The following is a 17326-nucleotide window of genomic DNA, read 5'->3' as shown; positions in this document are numbered from 1 at the left end:
CTCAGTCCCGACTGCTCACCTGGGCAGCCCCTTCCTCCTTGATGGCCACAACTCTGGCCTGACCCTGGGGCCACTGGTCCACCTCGGTCAACTCCACCTCCCGTGTGTCATCGTCCCCGGCCGCCTCCTTCCTCTGTGGAGACCAGAGGTGACGATCAGCCCCCTTGCCCTGGCCCAAGGGGGTAGGGGACGCAGGGCGCTGGCCTGGGTGCTCACCTGGTCCACAGGCTGGTGGGCATGGAGCTTCAAGAGCGAGGTCACCGTGTAGCAGAGCAGCAGCAGGATGCCGGGGCTCACGTACACGGGCCAGTCGTGGTTAGCATTGATGACCAGCACGTTGGGGCTGGAGCAGTTGGTGGGGGCCAAAAAGTCCTTGAGACCAAACACCCTGCCCAGAGAAGGCGTGTTGGTGACTGCGGCAAGGGGGTCATGGGTGCCGGGTGGGCAGGGCTGGGGCGAGGGCAGAGCGGTGCCTGGGGCGAGCCCTCACCTGGCCCAGATGCCAGCAGGTGGGAGAGTGGCCTGGGCGAGAGGTGTCTGGTAGCAATAGAGGCAGATGAGATGGCCGGTGCCAACGCAGCTCACCATGACACAGAGTGTGTTGAAGCCCAACAGGCTGATGGGGAAGTGACAGGCCCACCAAGTGCCAATGGCCAGGAAGAGCAGGAAGTAGACACTGGAGAAGGCTGAGGGGTGGGCAATGCCTGCGGGCCAGGCAGGGGCACACAGGGTCACTCCTGGCTGGGGTGGTGTGACCACCGTCTCACTGGTCAGTGGGGAGCTTGGCTGCTGAGACCCCTCCCAGCGTGATGGTCAGAGGTGGGGTCCCAGCCCCCTGCCCAGTGAGTACCTGCCAGTGCGAGCAGCATGATGGCCAGAGTCCGCCCAGCTGCCACGAGCAGCCAGTGAGCTGTGATCCGGAACCGGGCGGCCAGCCGAGATCTCCGCGTGGGGGACAGTTCAGGGGCTTCCCGCAGCTCCCCCAGTGAGCCGGTGTCCAGTTCCTCACTGTCATCGTCCTGCCAAGGTCATGGGAAGAGCAGAGGTCAGGCACATGATGGGGGAGGGGGAGGAGGGAGGAGGGAGTAGAGAGCGGGAAGGGGAAAGAAGGAAGTGGGGAGGAGGGGGCAGGGAGGGAGAGGGAGGTGGGGGCAGGGAGGGAGAGGGAGGAGGGAAAGGGAGGAGGAGGGAGGGAGAGGGAGGAGGGAGGAGCCCACCCCTATGGCCATCTCCCTGGCCCCCCTTCACACCCACTGCTGGCCCTCTGAGGTCACAGGGCCACTAGCCTGTGTGCACCAGTGCTGCCCTCCATGCCTGGTCTGCCCACCACCTTCCCATGGCCTCGCAGCCCTGGAGGCCTTCCTGGAGGTGGCCCACTGCAGCAGTGACACCTTCCTGCCAAGGCCTGGCACTCAGATGACCCAGGTGCCCCTCAGGTGTGTCTTCTTTATCTCCCACCTGCTCCAGGGGCCCTGAGGACAGGGCAGCCCACAGGCTCATGCATCTGTGCCCCAGGCCCCTGGCCTGAGAGCGCCCCAGTGGGTGTCCCCAGTGGACGCATGCCAGGACCACAGGTGCTCCTTATTCTATGGTCACAGAGCAGCTCCACACCCTACTCCTGGCCCACAGCACCTTCCTTATAAGAACGGCAATGGAGGCTTGGGGGTGGGGGGACTCAGGTCACACTGTCAGGGGAGACTGCGTCAGGGGACAGCCTGCTCTCATTCTGCTGCCCATGGGGCGTCTGGAGAGTGAGGTGGGCCTCCTGGGTGTCCCTGGCCAGCCCTACTGGCCTCACCTGTCCGCAGGCACGGAGACCCACCAGGGTCTGTCTCCTTGGCCCTGCCTCAAGGTTTCCCAGAACAGACTGTTTCGTGGAATTGGGGAGCTGGAGGGAGGCAGAAAGAACAGCCTCTGTGTCAGAAGCCCAGGCCCTGGGTCTCCACCTGAGATGTGGGCGCTGGCCTGTGCCTCACCTGTCCTGGCCAAGGCAGCCCTCGGTGTCCAGGCTGAGAGCATGGGGGAGCCAGGAGCCCTGGTCACACCCCAGCACCACATCTCCCAACTGGGCAGCCTCGGCAAGCCCCCTAACCTCTCTGAATCTGTCTTCTGCCTGTCAAATGTAGGTGGGGAGCTGGGCAGGCCCCAGGGAGTGCTGCTGGGCCATATCTGTTAGTGTGGAGGGGACAGGGCAGGGCAGGAGGCCCAGCCTTGGGGTCAGAGTGGTACCCAGGGACATACCCCTCGTTATGTCCGGGAATGGGAGTGGGGGGTCAGCCCTAGAAGGCACAGCAGCCAGGCCTGAGCTCACTCCACCCACAGCCTGGCCCCAGCTCTGGGAAAGCTGCCATGGAAAATGAGCGCTTCTGGGTGTGGGAAGAACAGAAGCAGCTGCTGGGCGAAAGGACAGGTGCTGGGGGCCGCTAGCAGCGTCCAGCCTGCCTTGGCCAGTCCCCCAGGTCGCACCCCTCACTGCAGCCCATCTGAAATGCAGGGCAGGCATGGATACACGTGTGCCAAGTTGGGATGGGTGCATGTATGCAGACGCATGTACTATGGCCCTGCCAGGTGGGGTCGTCCGCAAGGGGTGCTGTGCCTGCTTCTGGCTCAGACCTTAAATGCTGGGTGCCTGTGATGCCTTGCTCTGAGGTCTGAGGGGCGATGGGCAGGGTGGAGTGGGGGGCTGGCATGGGGAACCAGCTAGCTCCTTCCCGTCAGAGCTGTTCCTAGAAGCCCTGGCTCTGCTAACGAGGAAACCAGAGGCTGCCCTGTGCCTGCCAGTGCCACACGCCATAGGGATGGAGGGAGCCAGCCAGTCAAGGGGCTGCCCCAGCCCCCACTCGACCCCTACAAGTACCTGGAAGAGCTGCTTGATCTCCAGGCCCCATGTCCTCTGTGAAATGGGGGTGCCAGCCTTGCCCCCCAGGACTCAGGGGATGGGCAGTCAGTTGCAGGCTGAGCCCCACCCCAGTCCGTGACAGGAAGGGCCCCCTCTCTGGGGACTGAGGCCCTCATTTCCACTAGCATCAGCAGCCTGACCAGAGGACACTGGGGCTAAGGGTGTGAGCCTGTGTCCCCCACCGCCTCCTGGGCAGGGACCCTCCCTGGATATCACAGACCTGACCCAACCCTGGAAACCAGGTCCTACTGACAGAGGCCGAGGCCGAGTGTAGGACCCAAACGGGGCTCAAGACTACAGCCCTCATGCAGGGACAGGAGAGCTGAGCCTTTAACCAGAGGACCCAGAGGAAAGACCCAGGGTGGGACTCTGATGCAGGGCCCTGCTCTAGGCCTCCTGCCGACACAGCCTCTGCCTTGTCCACAAGCCCATCGATGCCCTTGCTGTGGGTGGTGATCCTCAAACATCCATCTGTCTGTCCATCCGTCAGTCCCCAGGTGCTCCTTGACGGCCCCACACACGGCCTCCCAGCACCACTGATTCCCTGTGGCCTGCATCCCTGAAGACCCTCCTCAGGAGCAGCTCTTGGGGCAGATGCTGCCTGTAGCCCCCGCACGTTCTGGGACCGTGCGCTGCGATGCCAGTGCCCCGCGGGACACACACTTGACCTCTCCGCTGCTGTCACGTCTCTCCACGGTGGGCACATACAGGCTTTTACAACTAAAATGTCCACGTTTGTTTAAGAAAAGAAAAGAAAGAAAGAGGACATACAACAGTCCTCAAACGGCTGGGACCTGGGGTGCCCCATAGCCCTCACCGGCTCCTGGACGTGCTGGCTGCGCCGGGCTGTCCTCGTGAGGCGCCTGCAGACCCCAAGGCACAGGGAGGAGACTACTAGGATGCCCAGGTCAGGGGCCACCAGGCGGATGGCATTGGAAATGTCCTTCAGGTCCAGCCTGTAGAGGGCAGGGAGAGCCCATGGTGGGCTTAGTGGGGCTGGGGCCACTGGGGGCACCCCAGGAGCTGGAGGCCCCCACCTCAGGCCCAGGAAACCCTGAGGGAGACTGAGGACTCTCACCTCGTGACCCCAGTGAGCCGGGAGATGGCGTCCCAGGTGATGGCGTCCCCGGTGCTGCCTGCAGAGAGAGGCGGGGGAACCAGGTCAGGCAGATGGGCGCCAAGAAACCCTCTCGTTGCCAAGAGGCCCTCAGAAGCCCTTAAGCCACAGGCCCCCAGGTTTCCAGGGATGCTCAAGAATGCTGCTTATGCTGGTGGGGAAACAGGCCCAGCCAGGGAAAGTCTGGTAGGTCAGAGGCGTATTAGTTCTGCCTGGTGGAATGGGGCTCACAGCCCAGCTGGGTGCTGTGTGGCCGTGGCAGGGCTCTCAGGTCTGTTGGCCAAGGCTGACTGCTCCTTGGGAGCCAGAGGGGGCACACATGGGAAACCTGGTCTCAGAGCCACCAGGACCAGAGAGCCCTCAAGGCACATGACTTCCAGTGTCTAAGCTGCAGGAGACACATGATCTTCACAGAATGAAAATGGGAAGCCAGGTGGGACATCCTGCCCTCCACAATCCAGGCGGGACATGGAGGTGGGAAACCCCTCCTCCGAGCAGTGGGGATGGGACCCCAGGGCTCCGTCATCTGCACACTGGGGTGCTGGAGTCAGTGGAGGTGGGAGGGCTGGGTGCCAGCTGGAGATTCTGTCCACAGGTTGAAAGGGTGCAGGATGGTGGGCAGGCAGCTCACCTGGTCTGCTGGCACCCCTGTCCCCCCAGCCTAGTCTCTAAGCCTCCAAAGGCTCAGGAGGAAGATGTGAGCAGGTGGGGCCTGAGAAGTCCAGGGCTGTCCAGTGAGCCAGATGCCAGGCTCAGTTTGGTGTTGCTGATGTTCAGCCCAGCCCCATGGCCACCTGTTACTGGGGCAGTTAACCTGGGCCCATTTGCACTGGATATAAATAGTGGATAGAAACTCAGAGGTAGACAAAGCCTGGGTGAGGCAGGGTGGCCCCTGAGGCTGGCTGACCTTGCTGAAGAGTGTGAGGCTCCCCAACCCTGCCCAGGCCCTCTGGTAGCTCAGGGAGACCATTGGCTCTCCCCCAGGCCTGCTGCCCTCAAGCATCCCCCCAGGCCCCCTGGTGACTCACAGTTTGGCTCCAGAAGCTGGTCCAGGCGGGGCACAGTATGCAGGCATATCTGGAAGGTGATGTGGGCTGCCAAGAAGAGGAGGCTGAAGCCCAGCAGGGCTCGGAGGAGGCGACCAGTGTGACCTGCAGGCAGAGTGGGCAGGGGTAAGGCCAGCATGCAGCTGAGCCTGTGGGAGTACAGGGAGGCGGAGACCAGTGAAGGCCAGTTAGCCCTGGCTGTCAGCCCTGAGCCAGGCTGTGTCCACCAGCCTAGCATGGACCCAGGGTCTGTCAGCAGAGAACTCAGGCAGCACACCCCTCCTACACCATCCCACTGATCACTCACAGCCGCCCCATGGTCCTGAGCTATTGTGACCTCACTTTACAAAGAAATGGGCACAGAGAGGTGAAGTCACTTGCCCACAGTCATACAACAAGGAATCAGTGGAGCACAGCACACCCAGGCTGCCAGTGCTTGAGTCTCGCCCCCTACTTGGGGCATGGGACATGGGGGGCAGAGCCAGCACCAGGAGGAAAGGTCCCCTCAGGCCGGAGGCCACCTTCAGGTCTGGTCACGTATCCAGCAAACATCTGTGTTGCTACTTGACCCTGGCAGCATGGTACTGCCTCACCCCCAATGTGGGCTGAAAGCATGCACCATGCAGGGAAGACCCTGTCTGACACTCAACCACACGACTTATCAAACCTGCCCACAGAACAAAGCCTCAGATTTCCAGAGGTGACTGTACCCCAGGAATTCACATGATGGATGGGGGACAGATGGAGGGACAGACGGAGGGATGGATGATGGCTGGATGGAGAAGAGGATACACTGGATGGATGAGAGGATGTACCATGGGAATGGATGGGAGATGATAGATGGATGAATGAATAGATTAGAGAAGGGATGGATGGCAGAAGGTCGATGAGAAGACAGAGGATGGGAAGTTGGATAAATGGATGGGCAGCTGTGATTATGGACATATGAATGGATTGGCTGTATGAGAAGATGGATGGATGGGTAAATGAGGAATTGATGGAAGGATGGAGAGATGGATGAATGGGAAGAAGGATGGTGGGAAAGATGGGATGGATAGATAGGAGGACAGAGAGGTTAATGGATGGGGATGGATGGATGGATGGATAGAGCAGTGGGTGAATGGATGGAAGGATGGATCAACAGGTGGAGGATGGATATATAAGTGAATGGGTGGGTGGGAGGATGCGTGGATAAATGGAATGATGGATGGAGGATAAGAGGGTAGCAGGATGGCTGACAGCAGTGTTGGGTGAGGCCGGGAGGCAGCTCTAACTTCAGAGGGTGGAGGGCAGTCAGGCTGGTGTGGGGATCCTGAGAGGGTGGGGCGGTGTGTGTGGGTCCTGGGCCACCCACTGCAGTTGCTGGAAGCCCTGCCTGCCTCTCCCCTAGATCTGGGGTCACTCGTTTGGTCTTGTGAGGCCTGCAGGGCACAAGGAGCATGGTGGAAGGATGGCACCCTGCCTTGGTGGGCAGGCGACCCCCACCTCTGTCGTGCAGGGGAGGGGTCAGACAGAAGTGTTTCCTTCTGAAGGATCCAGGATGCCGCTCAGGCCAGAATCTCTGGAGAAGCAGGAAATGGGGCTGGGAGGCTGGGGCTTCAGGCGTGGAGGAGAGGGAGCTTGTCGGGGTGCAGAGAGCATTTGACCAGAGTGGGCACTGAGGCTCAAGCCCCAAACCTCCCTGATCTGACCGCTCAGTACTCAAACACTCCAGGACAGCCCCACTCCCATGACCCTGTTCTGGGGCAGCCTAGGACCCCTGTGAGTGTGGTGCCCACCTGGGCCCAGCTCTGGCACCATGGTGAGCTGCTGGTCGACCTCACCCTCCCAACATGAACTGGGTGAAGGGTGCTAAGGGAAGGGGAGTCCCCTACTCATCCGAGGCCCTATCACAGGGAGGATGGTCCAGAGGTGGGGGGCATGGAGGGACAGGGCCAGAGAAGGTCAGAGCCTGAGCTCGAGGCCCTGGGAATCTGCTGTGCCACGCCTGGCACATTGTCCGCCCAAAGGCAGGAGGGCACAGGTCTCGGGAGGACAACAGAGCCTCTCATCCCCTCTTCCAAAGAGCACTGGGTTCTCCTGGGGCGCCGTTCTGTGACGTGAACGAGGTCTGCCCTCCAGACCCTCCCGTCCACGGCCCCCAAGTCAGAGCAGAGCCCAGGGCTCCAGGGAAGTCACCCTCTCCGGACAGCAGTTGCAGGGCCTGGCCCCTCAAGTCCCTGTTAATCAGGTCACAGGAGCTGACCCTCAGGTTTCCCTGAAGCTTCTGCTGCAGCTGTGCTCTGCTGGGGCATGTGGTCCACAGTGCCAGCAAAATGACCGAGGAAATGCTGGAAGGTTCCTGAGGATGCACTGAAATGGACACGTCTCTGGCCAGCACAGGGAGCTGGGGTAAAGCTGACACCCACGTGAGAATAGAGCCAGGAATCAGCACCCACAGGGGACCCGGGCAGCCTCAGACCTTCCACCCAGAGCTGGCGCCAAGGCCCAGCTGCAACACGACTGTGACCCTGTGGCCAGGCACTCAGGCATGGATGGGCCTCACATTTTCCTCTCTCCCACCCGGAAAAACCCAGCAGGCTCTCTGACCCTGAGGGCCTCTGAGGCCAGACAGATGGACAGAGGGAGGTCAGGCAGGCGAGTCTTCCCAGTGCCCTGACCCTTCCCCACCCTGGACTCCTGCCCTGGCTGAGAGCCTGTGCTTCTTCCAGCGCCAATTAGAAGAAAGTGTTCCCCATCACTGCAGGGCATGAAATACAATGGAACAAACAGCTGAGAGCTGAGACCCTGGGAACGGGGTCCACGGAGAGGAGGGGAGGGCCTGGACTGCCCGCAGTCTCCCCAGGTTGGCCCAAGCTGCGGATTGGGGAAGGGCTGGGACAGCCAGCTGTACAGGGTTGTGGCCTGGAGATCCCCGTGGCTCCCAGCCCTACACCTGTGTGGGACCCCTCCCTGAATTCTCCCTGCACTCCAAGGTCAGGACCCCCCCATACCAGTGCCCATGGGAGCAGAGAGTCTGACCAGACACCACAGGCCGGGGAGGGGGACCTGTGACCCTGTGGGAAGCAGGTTGACACCCCTCCAGGAGGACCCATGCCCCAATCCTGGGACCCTGTGAACATTCCCTGATGCAACAAAGGGGAACCAGGAGTGCCAAGCAGCTACCCTTAAACAAGGGCTGCTCCTGACCACCCCCACCCAGGGCAGGCCCAGTCTCACTCCAGGGTCCCAACCATGGAGACAGGGCAGGAGGGCCCAATCAGAGTGATGGGGGGTGATGTTCAACTAGCCATTGCCAACCTGGATGATGGGGAAGGATCGCCGAGCTGAGGAGCTGGAAACAGGAACCAGATTCTCCCCAGATCCCCCAGGAGGGACCAGCCTGGTGACACCTGGGTTTTCACTCCAAGAAGCCCATGCTGGACTCTGACCCCCAGACTGTGAGCAGGGACCTGCAGGTGGCTGCTGGGTATGAGGTGGTCTCTGCAGCCACAGGACACACCTGAGGCCCTGGGCGGCCAGCCTGCCGCCAGCACCTCCCAGGGGCAGCAGGTGTGGGCCTGGCTCCCTGCGGTGGTCTTGGTGATCCCTGCCAGGCTATTCTTCCATGACCTCTGTCCGGAATGGGATGGGGGTCACACCACTGACAATGTGCTCCCTGGGAACCCTCTTTTAAGCCTGGGCATCTCTCTTCACCCTGGGAAACCTAAGGGCCTCCCTGCCCATGGGGCACAGAGCCATCCACAGCACCTGTCCTTACTGAAAAGCCAGGACAAAAACTGACCCGGAAGCACCCCGAGAGTGGCTGGTGGGACTCCGGCCTGAAGGGGCTCCTCAACCACGCGCCTCGTGCTGTCAGCCTGCAGGTCTGCGTTCCCCTTCACAGGGACCTGTCTGTGCTCCACAGGACAGGGGGCAGGGCGCCCTCCTACTCTGGGATCCTCTCCACTCTCAGCCCCTCTCAGATAAGCCGGTTCTCTGGGCCTCACTGTACAGACTGCCCTGGGGGCAAAGGCACCCTGACAGGCTTTCCCACACATCTTGTCCGCCTGGTGTACTCAGAGGCCACCCTCCAGGAGCTCAGAACTAGGTGGGGACCGCCGGGCACCCAGTTACCCTGACAACAAGGTGGTCAGAGGAAAGCACTGCCCCACAGAGCACCGAGCACACATGGATGGAGCCTGAGTCCACAGTGGGGCAGGGGCACTGGTGAGGTGGCTGGACTTAAGGGTTGGCCAGAGCTGCTCAGGGCAGATGGGCTGCAAGGTCAGTGCTGGGACCGGGTAGGAGTCAGGGGAGGGACCTGGCAGGAAGGTGGCCCAGCCCATGGCCGGAGGAACACGGCATAGGACCTGCAATATGAGGTCACAACAGAGATCTGAAACAGCCAAGGGTCCACCATGAAAAACGAACCTAGGACCACTCATCCTTCACCAGTGGCTCTTCAACCACAGAGAACATAACCCGTGCCTGGTTCAGCCATGGCCCAACTCTACCCTGCCCCGGGCATCTGGAGAAAGAGCTCTGAGACCCCTGAATCCACACCCCCACCCCCACCGAGCCCCACCCACCCTTACCTCGGATGCTGTGCCGGGAGGGGCCCGGGAACCAGGGCAGCAGCAGCAGGAACAGCAGGTAGACCAGGGAGAGCGCGTTGACCCGGAACAGGCAGGCTGCGGAGGAGACGGGACAGTCATCAGGGCTGCTCGCCAAGGGAGGACAGCCAGCCCCACACCCCAGCCGCTGCCCCGAGCCTCCTCGCCACAGGTGCGGTGCTTGTCACCCCAGGAGGCTGCCCACCTCCCTCCACATGTGAGAGACCACACTCGGTACAGGACGAGTCACCTGCCCCGGGAGCCCTGTGTCTGACCTACGACAGGCTCTGTTTACACTGAGCAGGGGGCCCTCATGCTGCACATGTAGCAGGACTCGCTCTGCAGAGCTGCCCCCCACCCCCAGGGCCAACACAGAGGTCATGACAACCTCCCCACTTGTTTTCTCTCCTTTGTAAGACTTTACGTCCCCAGGCAACATACAGCATGGCTGACTTTGGGGTCTAGCTCTCTAAATCTCCTCCCTCCTGCCCAACCTCCACTTCCTGGACACCCTGGTGCACCCACTGGGGCCGTGGCCATGTCCCCCATCACGTCTCCCAGGGGAACCACGGCATGACCCCTTCAAGCCATGCATGCATCCACAACTCACTCCCGGAAGCCTCCCCAGCGCCATCCTGACAGAGTGCAGCGGATGCTGGGACTGGGGAGGCTGGGGAAATGCCAAGTGTCCCAGCTCGGGGCTCATCACCCAGAAACCAGCCCTCTCAGCCTTTCCCAGGGGCCTGAGAGGGAGCTGGGCCAGGAAAGTCAGGCTACCAGCCCAGAGGGTACTGGTATCCCTGAAAGCGGGCCCTGGCCTGGAGCCACCTCTGCCCATTCCACTCCTCAATCCACGGCCAGCAAGTGGCCCCAGTGACCTGGCCCTGCCCACCCACCCCCCAACCAGCCCAGGACAGAGTGGACAGATGCGGGTGCCAGTACCCACCACAGACCCAATCTCACCCCTAGACAGTCCAGCGTCTTGGCCCTGTCATCGTGACTGAGCAGAGTGGCACAAGGGTAACCCCCTCCTCAGACTGGCCTCCCAGGGGTGCTATCCCACTTCCACTCTCACCCCTCAGGCTCCCAGGTGGGGACCGTGAACCCAGCAATAGCTGGACCTCCGCTTAACAGCCCTCTGGACGTCCTGGGCCAAGACAAGCTGACCTGAACCTGGCCACACCATCTCCCCAGAGCAGTCAGCAGGGCCAGATTGGGTGTTCAGTCCCCAAGCCCTCCAACCACCCCAGCATCAAGGTAACCTGGAGAACCATATGGGAAGAGCTGCGACCCTGAACTCTGATCAGCAGTCTTCCTTTCTGGACACCACCATGCTCTCCTGCTCCACGGAGCACCCTGACATGAAGCTGCCTCCTTCCACGAGGTATACTAGCCATAGCGACCGGCTCAGTCAAAGCCTAAAACTGCTCACACTTACACAGTTGCATAAAAAACAAACAAAAAATCAATCTGATTTGGCCCGAGAAGACCAGGGAAGAGCATTTATGGCAAAGGCTTCTAACGTTCTGTTCTGTTCTCCAGGGCCGCACTTTTACCCTCTGGGCTCTGCCCCCTGCACCCACAGCACCAGCCAGGTGATGTCCACCCATCTGACCAGGTAAATTTCCTCCTAAGGGTGCATCCTGCTGGTCTCTGTACTGAGGTGTTCCTGTTCTGATCCACCAGGGACAACAGCGCTGGACAAGCACTTGAGCCCCTTTGACAGTGTGTACAGGCCCGTGATAGGGAGGCTAGCTCAGTGCAGCCCTGGGGAGCTCCTGGCTCTGACACCAACCCTGAGCTGGAGGGATGGTGTGGAGAGAGGCGGAGTCAGAGTTTCATGATGAGGGCTGCAGCCTGGAAGACGCAAGGTTCTGGAGGTGATGGTGCCGGCTGCACGATGCTGAGAATGTAATTAATGTCACCGAACCATCCACTTGAAAATGGTTAAGGAGGGGACTTCTCTGGTGGTCCACTGGTCAAGACTCCACACTCCCAGGGCACAAGGGTTCCATCCCTGCTTGGGGAACTAAGACTCTGCATGCTGCATGGTGCGGTCAAGTAACTAAATCAGTTAAATGGTTAGGATTGTGAACTTCATTTTATGTGTATTTTACCAAAATAAAAGAATAAATGGTCCCAGAAATCAGTGAAGGATCTCAGACCAGAACCAGAAGGGCAGGGGCCACCCAAGCCCCCTCCTCTGCCACCAGTGGGGCCACAAGGCATGCGGAGCTGGGCCTCTGCCCCTTCCCCAGCCCAAGCAGAAGGAAAAGACTCTAGAAGCTCCTTCTGCCAAAAGCAGGAAATCAGAGATGAAGGGTCAGAAGGGAGGGCGTGGGAAGACAGGACAGACACAGTCACCCCATGTGGGTGCTGCCGGGCACACTGCCCTACCCTGAGATGGTTGCCAGGCACCAGAGTCCACATAGGGCCTGCCCTGGAAGGGGGGAACAAGGACCCCTCAGTCATTCATTCATTAGACGCAGAGCTGTCGGCCCAACGGGAGTCCTGTCTCCCCAACGGGAGTCCTGTCTCCATGAGGATACGGCAGAGAGCTAGAGAAAGTGTCCCAGGTGGTGCTAGTGGTGAAGAACCCTCCTGCCAATGCAGGAGATGTAAGAGATGCGGCTTCCACCCTGATCAGAAAGATCCCCTGGAGGAGGGCACGGCAACCCACTCCAGTATTCTTGCCTGGAGAATCCCATGGACAGAGGTACCTGGCCAGTTCATAGGGTCGCAAAGAATCAGACACAACTGAAGTGACTTCACATGCATGCATGCACTGCCAACACAGATGAGGAAACAGAGACCCTGGGGTGTCCAGGAGTGCAGCCCAGCTGCTGGCCCCACAGAGACAGGCTGAGAGATGGCCCCCCAACCAGGAAACTGGCACCACAGGCAGTTGGTGCCCGGACAAGCCCTGGACTTGACCCAGGGGACGTGAGCTGGGAACGTAGCCCAGGGGTTGTGGGCCCACTGGCCTCCAGCCCCAGCAGGGCAGCCCTGGGCCAGGATGAGAGAGGCTGAGGTCACATTCCCAGACCACCTTCCCTTCCTGTTATCAGGGCCTGGGGCGAGAGGCTAGCAGAGCAAGAGTGACAGGGGGCCGGCCTGGACACAGAGACTAGAGGCAAACTGGCCTCTTGGGGGAAGCCAGGGTGGCTAGAATCAGGTGCCTGGGGGCAAGGGGTTCGGATGGGAGACCGGGACTTTGGTGTAGACTCCTGGCTGCATACCTGCCCTTGGAGTCACTGGTCTAAATGCCAAGGACATGGACTCACTGTGACTCTGCAGGACCAGGAGACTCAGGGCATCTGAGCAGGCTGCCTGGAGGAGGAGGCACAGCTTTTGGTCTTGAAGGCCAACTAAGACTCAGGAGGTTTGGGTCGGCCCCAGCTCCCACAGAGAAGGAAGATGCTCAGCTGGGGAGGCAGTGGGGACATTCTGAGACAGGGGGACAGGCTGCTCTGCCCAGGCAGCTCCCACCTCCCCAAGAGAGCTGCCAGTGGCTGGTGACCTCATGGGGGAGATATGCCTTTTCCTGAGCAGGAACAATGGGGTGGGGGAGGGCTGTGCCTGCAGGGCTCTGCCTGCAGGAAAGGCCCTGCAACCCCTCCCCGAATGCTTAACCCTTCAGAGCCTCCCTGCCCCTGTCCTGCAGGTGAGGCAAGTGAGGCCTGCGGGGAGAGACGGAGTCCTGGTCTCGCTGGTGCCTGGCCAGGAAGGGAGGCGGCATGGAGGGTACAGACACCCGGACACTGCGTGCAGAGCTGGACCCCACCGCCTGGCCTGCAGGGAGACGGGGTCCCTTGCTGGGGGCTGGACTCTAGAGACCCCAGGCCTGCACGTGGTGCCATGACACAACCCCGAGTCTGGCTTGCGTGTGCCACCCCACCAGATGGGAGACATGTGGACAGTGAGGCCCCATCCTCTGCTCCCACGCCCAGCCCTGATTTCCCTGCCTGTGAGGTGGGTGGGGGCTGCAGCTCTGCCCGTGCCCTCGGGGTCCTCATCGTTACCCTCTGAGGGGTCTTTCAGCCCATCTGCAGGGAGGCCTGAGCACCATACCACCTGGCTGGTGGGACCCACACACAGGGTGGCACAGGTGGGTGACCCCAGGGTCAGCAGGGATGGCAGGAGGAGGCTCAGAGGTCATGTCAGACCTGCATCAGCATCCAAGCTGGAAGGACGGAGGAACTGGGAGAGACTCCGGGAGAGCGCAGAGGTCAGGAGTGGGGGACGCACAGCGGCCACCACCATGACTGTCCTGGCACCTCCTCTTCGTAGATAGGGAGACAAAGAGAGTCCCAGGCACAGGGGCTAACGCTCCCGCCGGGGAAGTGATGTGGGTCTAGGTGGCCCAGGGTGTAGAAGCGGGTGGGTGAGGGTCACTTCCAGGCCAGGCATTAGGACCTGCTGAACCAGCTCTGGAGGACAGCCGGCAGTAGACAGATGGGGCAGGAGGGCTGGACCAGGACTGGCAGACCTGTGGGGTCAGCTGCGGACAGGGGCCCGACGTGGGAAACCAGGCCCCGGGAAGAGCTGCCATACCCTCCAGCAGGCTAGGGACACCAGGCCCCTTCCAGGGCGGCCAGCACCATGGCACCCGGAGAAACAGGGAGGAGGATGCATGGGCGTGGGGCCCAGAGTCCGGGGCAGCTGCAGCTCCCTGGCCCTTCCTACTCTCCCCACTGGTCCTGCTCGAGGTCAAGGGGAGAAGAGCTGTGGGCCTCCGCTTGGGGATCACTTCTGGTGTGAGGCGGCTCAGGAGTCCAGAACCTGGACCCCAGACCACGAAATTCTTCCTTGAGAAATGACTGGAGGAGACCCAGTCCTGCAGGAGACAGGCCGCTCCAGGCCGCTGTCTCCCCAGCCGCTGGGTGCGGTTGGACAGCTGATAACCACCCTGAGGGGCTGCTGCCATGGGGACAGCGCCAGACGGGCAGCAGAGAGAACTAGCCAATCCCCAAGGTATCGTGCAGGATGGAGGCCACAGCTGGCAGCCACGCCCACCACCACTCCTTGTGTAAAACTTAAGTGAGAACAGACACACACACGTGTAAACATCACAATTGCCCAGAAGAGCCATGCCAGCAGAGCCAGTGTTTACCTGCACAGGAGGGACCTTGCTTGCCCAGGAGTTTCCTCCTCGGGGGTGTGTTACTGGGCTTGTTGGCAGTGTGACGAAGAGGGTGAGACTGCAGGACACACCACAGAGCCGTGGGTCCCCAGGCCCAGGCTTCCCGGTCACAGACGTGGCGGGAGGCTGGGGAGGGTGTGCGTCACTGGAGTCCCCAGGCGGTGGCAGGACTAGGCCCGGGGTCTCCTGACCCGACAACGGGCACCCTTGGGCCACCTCTGTGCCAGCTCTTCCGGGCAGAGCCGGGCGGGGCCCAGAGGCTCCGAGTCCCCAGGGGCCCGCTGCCAGGCCACAGCAGCAGCCAGGGCGGGGGTCCCGTCCGAGCCTGTCCTCCCCCAGCCTGCTGCATCTCCCGCCAGCTTGTTCACCCTGCCTTATTTGGCCTGGAGGAGAAACCCATAAACACTTCCCTGCTCACTTCGGCCAGGGGCCGGTGGGTGGGGCGAGGGAGGAAGAGGAAGACAGAAGAGGGGAGACAGACACAGTGGGACCAGCCGTCCCCTGCCATCTGTGGGGCCGCACGGCCTCGGAGCGCCCATGGCAGCGCCCACGGCACTCGGTTGCTGCACCTGCCACCACTCCCACCCACACCAACCAGGCCCCGACCCAGAGAAAACCAAGACTCAGATCAGACCCGACTTTCTGAAGAAGAGGGCGAGGGGATGGGCTGAGGGCCCCCCAGTGCCCCCTACCTCAGGGGACAGGAGCCCGGGGCCAGCACAGGCAGTGCGGATGGCACCTCAGGGCCCCTCAGAGGGCGTGCAGGCGGCTGGGGGAGAGGGGAGTGAAGGCCCTGCTGCCCAGACCCGCCTGCAGCCAAGACACCTGGCTCTTCAGCTGTACTTCCTCCACTGCCTGCTGCCTACCCCATGCTCCATCCAGTTCGTGCCTGCCTGAGACCCCGTCCCACTGGGGTACCACCTCCGCTGAAGCTCACCCGAGACCCCGTCCCACTGGGGTACCACCTCCACCAGAGCTCACCTACCTGAGACCCCATCCCACTGGGGTACTACCTCCACTGGAGCCCACCCAGCTGAGGGTCGCACACAGGCGTCCAGAGGCTCCCTCCATGGCCACCCTTAGGGTGGCGGGGGTACACTGCACGGCAGGAGGGACGAGGGCAGTGCAGGGTAGCCTCCTCCAGCTCAGGGACCAAGGAGGATGGGCCCACAATGCCCTGGAGCCTCAGTGACCTTCACAGGAGTCCCCTTCCCTCCACAGTAGAAGCTGAGGCCACAGGCGAAAGGAGGCCACAGACACGGCCGCAGGCTCATAGGGGTGCAGGACGGAGTCAGGGGACAGGAGAGGCCAAGGGACACGGCTACCTACTTGGAGCCCTGCCAGCAGCCTGGGCGCCCAGGGCAGGCGGAGGGTTTAACCACCACCGCGTCCAGGTTTAATGAGCTCGGTGTCCAGGAAACCAGGTTCCAACTTGCCTGAGTGCACACAGGTGGCCGCCCCTTCCCCACAGCACGGGCTCCAGGAAGCATGGTGATCAAACTTCCAAACAGCGCGGCCCAGGCCAGGGGACACGGCGGGGGCCAGGGGTGCTGAGAGAGCTGCTCCTGGGGTCAGGCATGGGCTTCGGGGCTGTTCACAGGCCTCCTAATTCAAAGGAGAGCCGCCCGCAGCCCATGCTCTGCCAGGGAGACATAGGGGAGGGGAACTTTGGCACCTGTCCCCCCCAAGGCTGCTCAGACCCCTTCCCCCAGAGCTCAGCCTTCCCTGAAGACCCTCAAGCACTGCTGGGAATGAGCCGGTCTCCCCAGACCAGGGCCGCACTGCTGTCCCGAAAAACAGCTGCCCCCCAGGCCTGTGTCTGGAGCTTCAGGTATTCGCTGTGGTCCGAAAGGGTCAGGGCTCCCACCCCAGCTAGCCCTCCACAATGGAGAGGCTGGATTCCAAGCCTGGGGTGGGAACCACATTCCACAGGGAGGGACAGAGAACCCCTGCCGGGCCCCCAGCCTCCCCGGGGCAGGAGGAGACAGCACTTATCTCAGTCTCTGCAGGTGGGACTAAGGGAGGACAGACACGCCCCTCCCACCCCTGCCCGGGTGCGGCTTGACCATGCGGCCCTCCCCAGCACCTGGAGCCCAGGGCCTGGCAGACACATGGGTCACTGCTGGGGCTTCACGGAGGGCCACAGTGAGCAGGTGACAGTCAGCCGCGTCCCCAAGGCCAGCACCCAGCAAGAGGAACCCACCCTCCACAAGGGCAGACAGGGTCCACCGGCCTCTCCACGCGGGTCGGCTCTGGGCATGGCTCCTGCCCTCCTGGACTCCCCAGGGACAGGCAGGACCCTCTCCAGCCTCAAGGAAAGGGGCTTCCAGCTGAGCTGCACCCCCAGACTGAGGGGAGTACACCCCACTGCACACCATTGCACACTGCCACCCCCAACTCCAGGCTCTGTGCCAGCAAGGGGCTCCTGCTGGCCATTAGTCAGGAGCAGAAGCTGAGGCCCGGCAGGGTCCACATTTAGACCTCAGGGCCTCCCACAGCCCGCTGCTTTTCCGGTGACCAAGTTCT

The 17326-nt window shown here is 61.8% G+C and overlaps 1 protein-coding gene across 4 annotated transcripts in view; it reads right to left on the bottom strand.

The window, feature by feature from the left end:
• PIEZO1 (piezo type mechanosensitive ion channel component 1 (Er blood group)) overlaps nt 1-17326 on the bottom strand; it is a 56532-nt gene that overhangs the window by 16822 nt on the left and 22384 nt on the right. For all 4 annotated transcript variants that reach the window (XM_070388560.1, XM_070388561.1, XM_070388562.1 and 1 more), the window contains exons 2-9: nt 9640-9735; nt 5045-5167; nt 3978-4035; nt 3717-3855; nt 851-1019; nt 491-704; nt 217-388; nt 20-133 (exon numbers count right to left, since the gene is read on the bottom strand). In XM_070388560.1, the coding sequence (XP_070244661.1) occupies nt 20-133; nt 217-388; nt 491-704; nt 851-1019; nt 3717-3855; nt 3978-4035; nt 5045-5167; nt 9640-9735 (1085 nt within the window). The remainder of the gene's footprint in view (nt 1-19; nt 134-216; nt 389-490; nt 705-850; nt 1020-3716; nt 3856-3977; nt 4036-5044; nt 5168-9639; nt 9736-17326) is intronic.

This window comes from Bos mutus, chromosome 18 (assembly GCF_027580195.1).
Source record: "Bos mutus isolate GX-2022 chromosome 18, NWIPB_WYAK_1.1, whole genome shotgun sequence".
Classification (NCBI taxonomy): domain Eukaryota; kingdom Metazoa; phylum Chordata; class Mammalia; order Artiodactyla; family Bovidae; genus Bos; species Bos mutus.
This window is presented reverse-complemented; position numbering and strand designations above follow the sequence as displayed.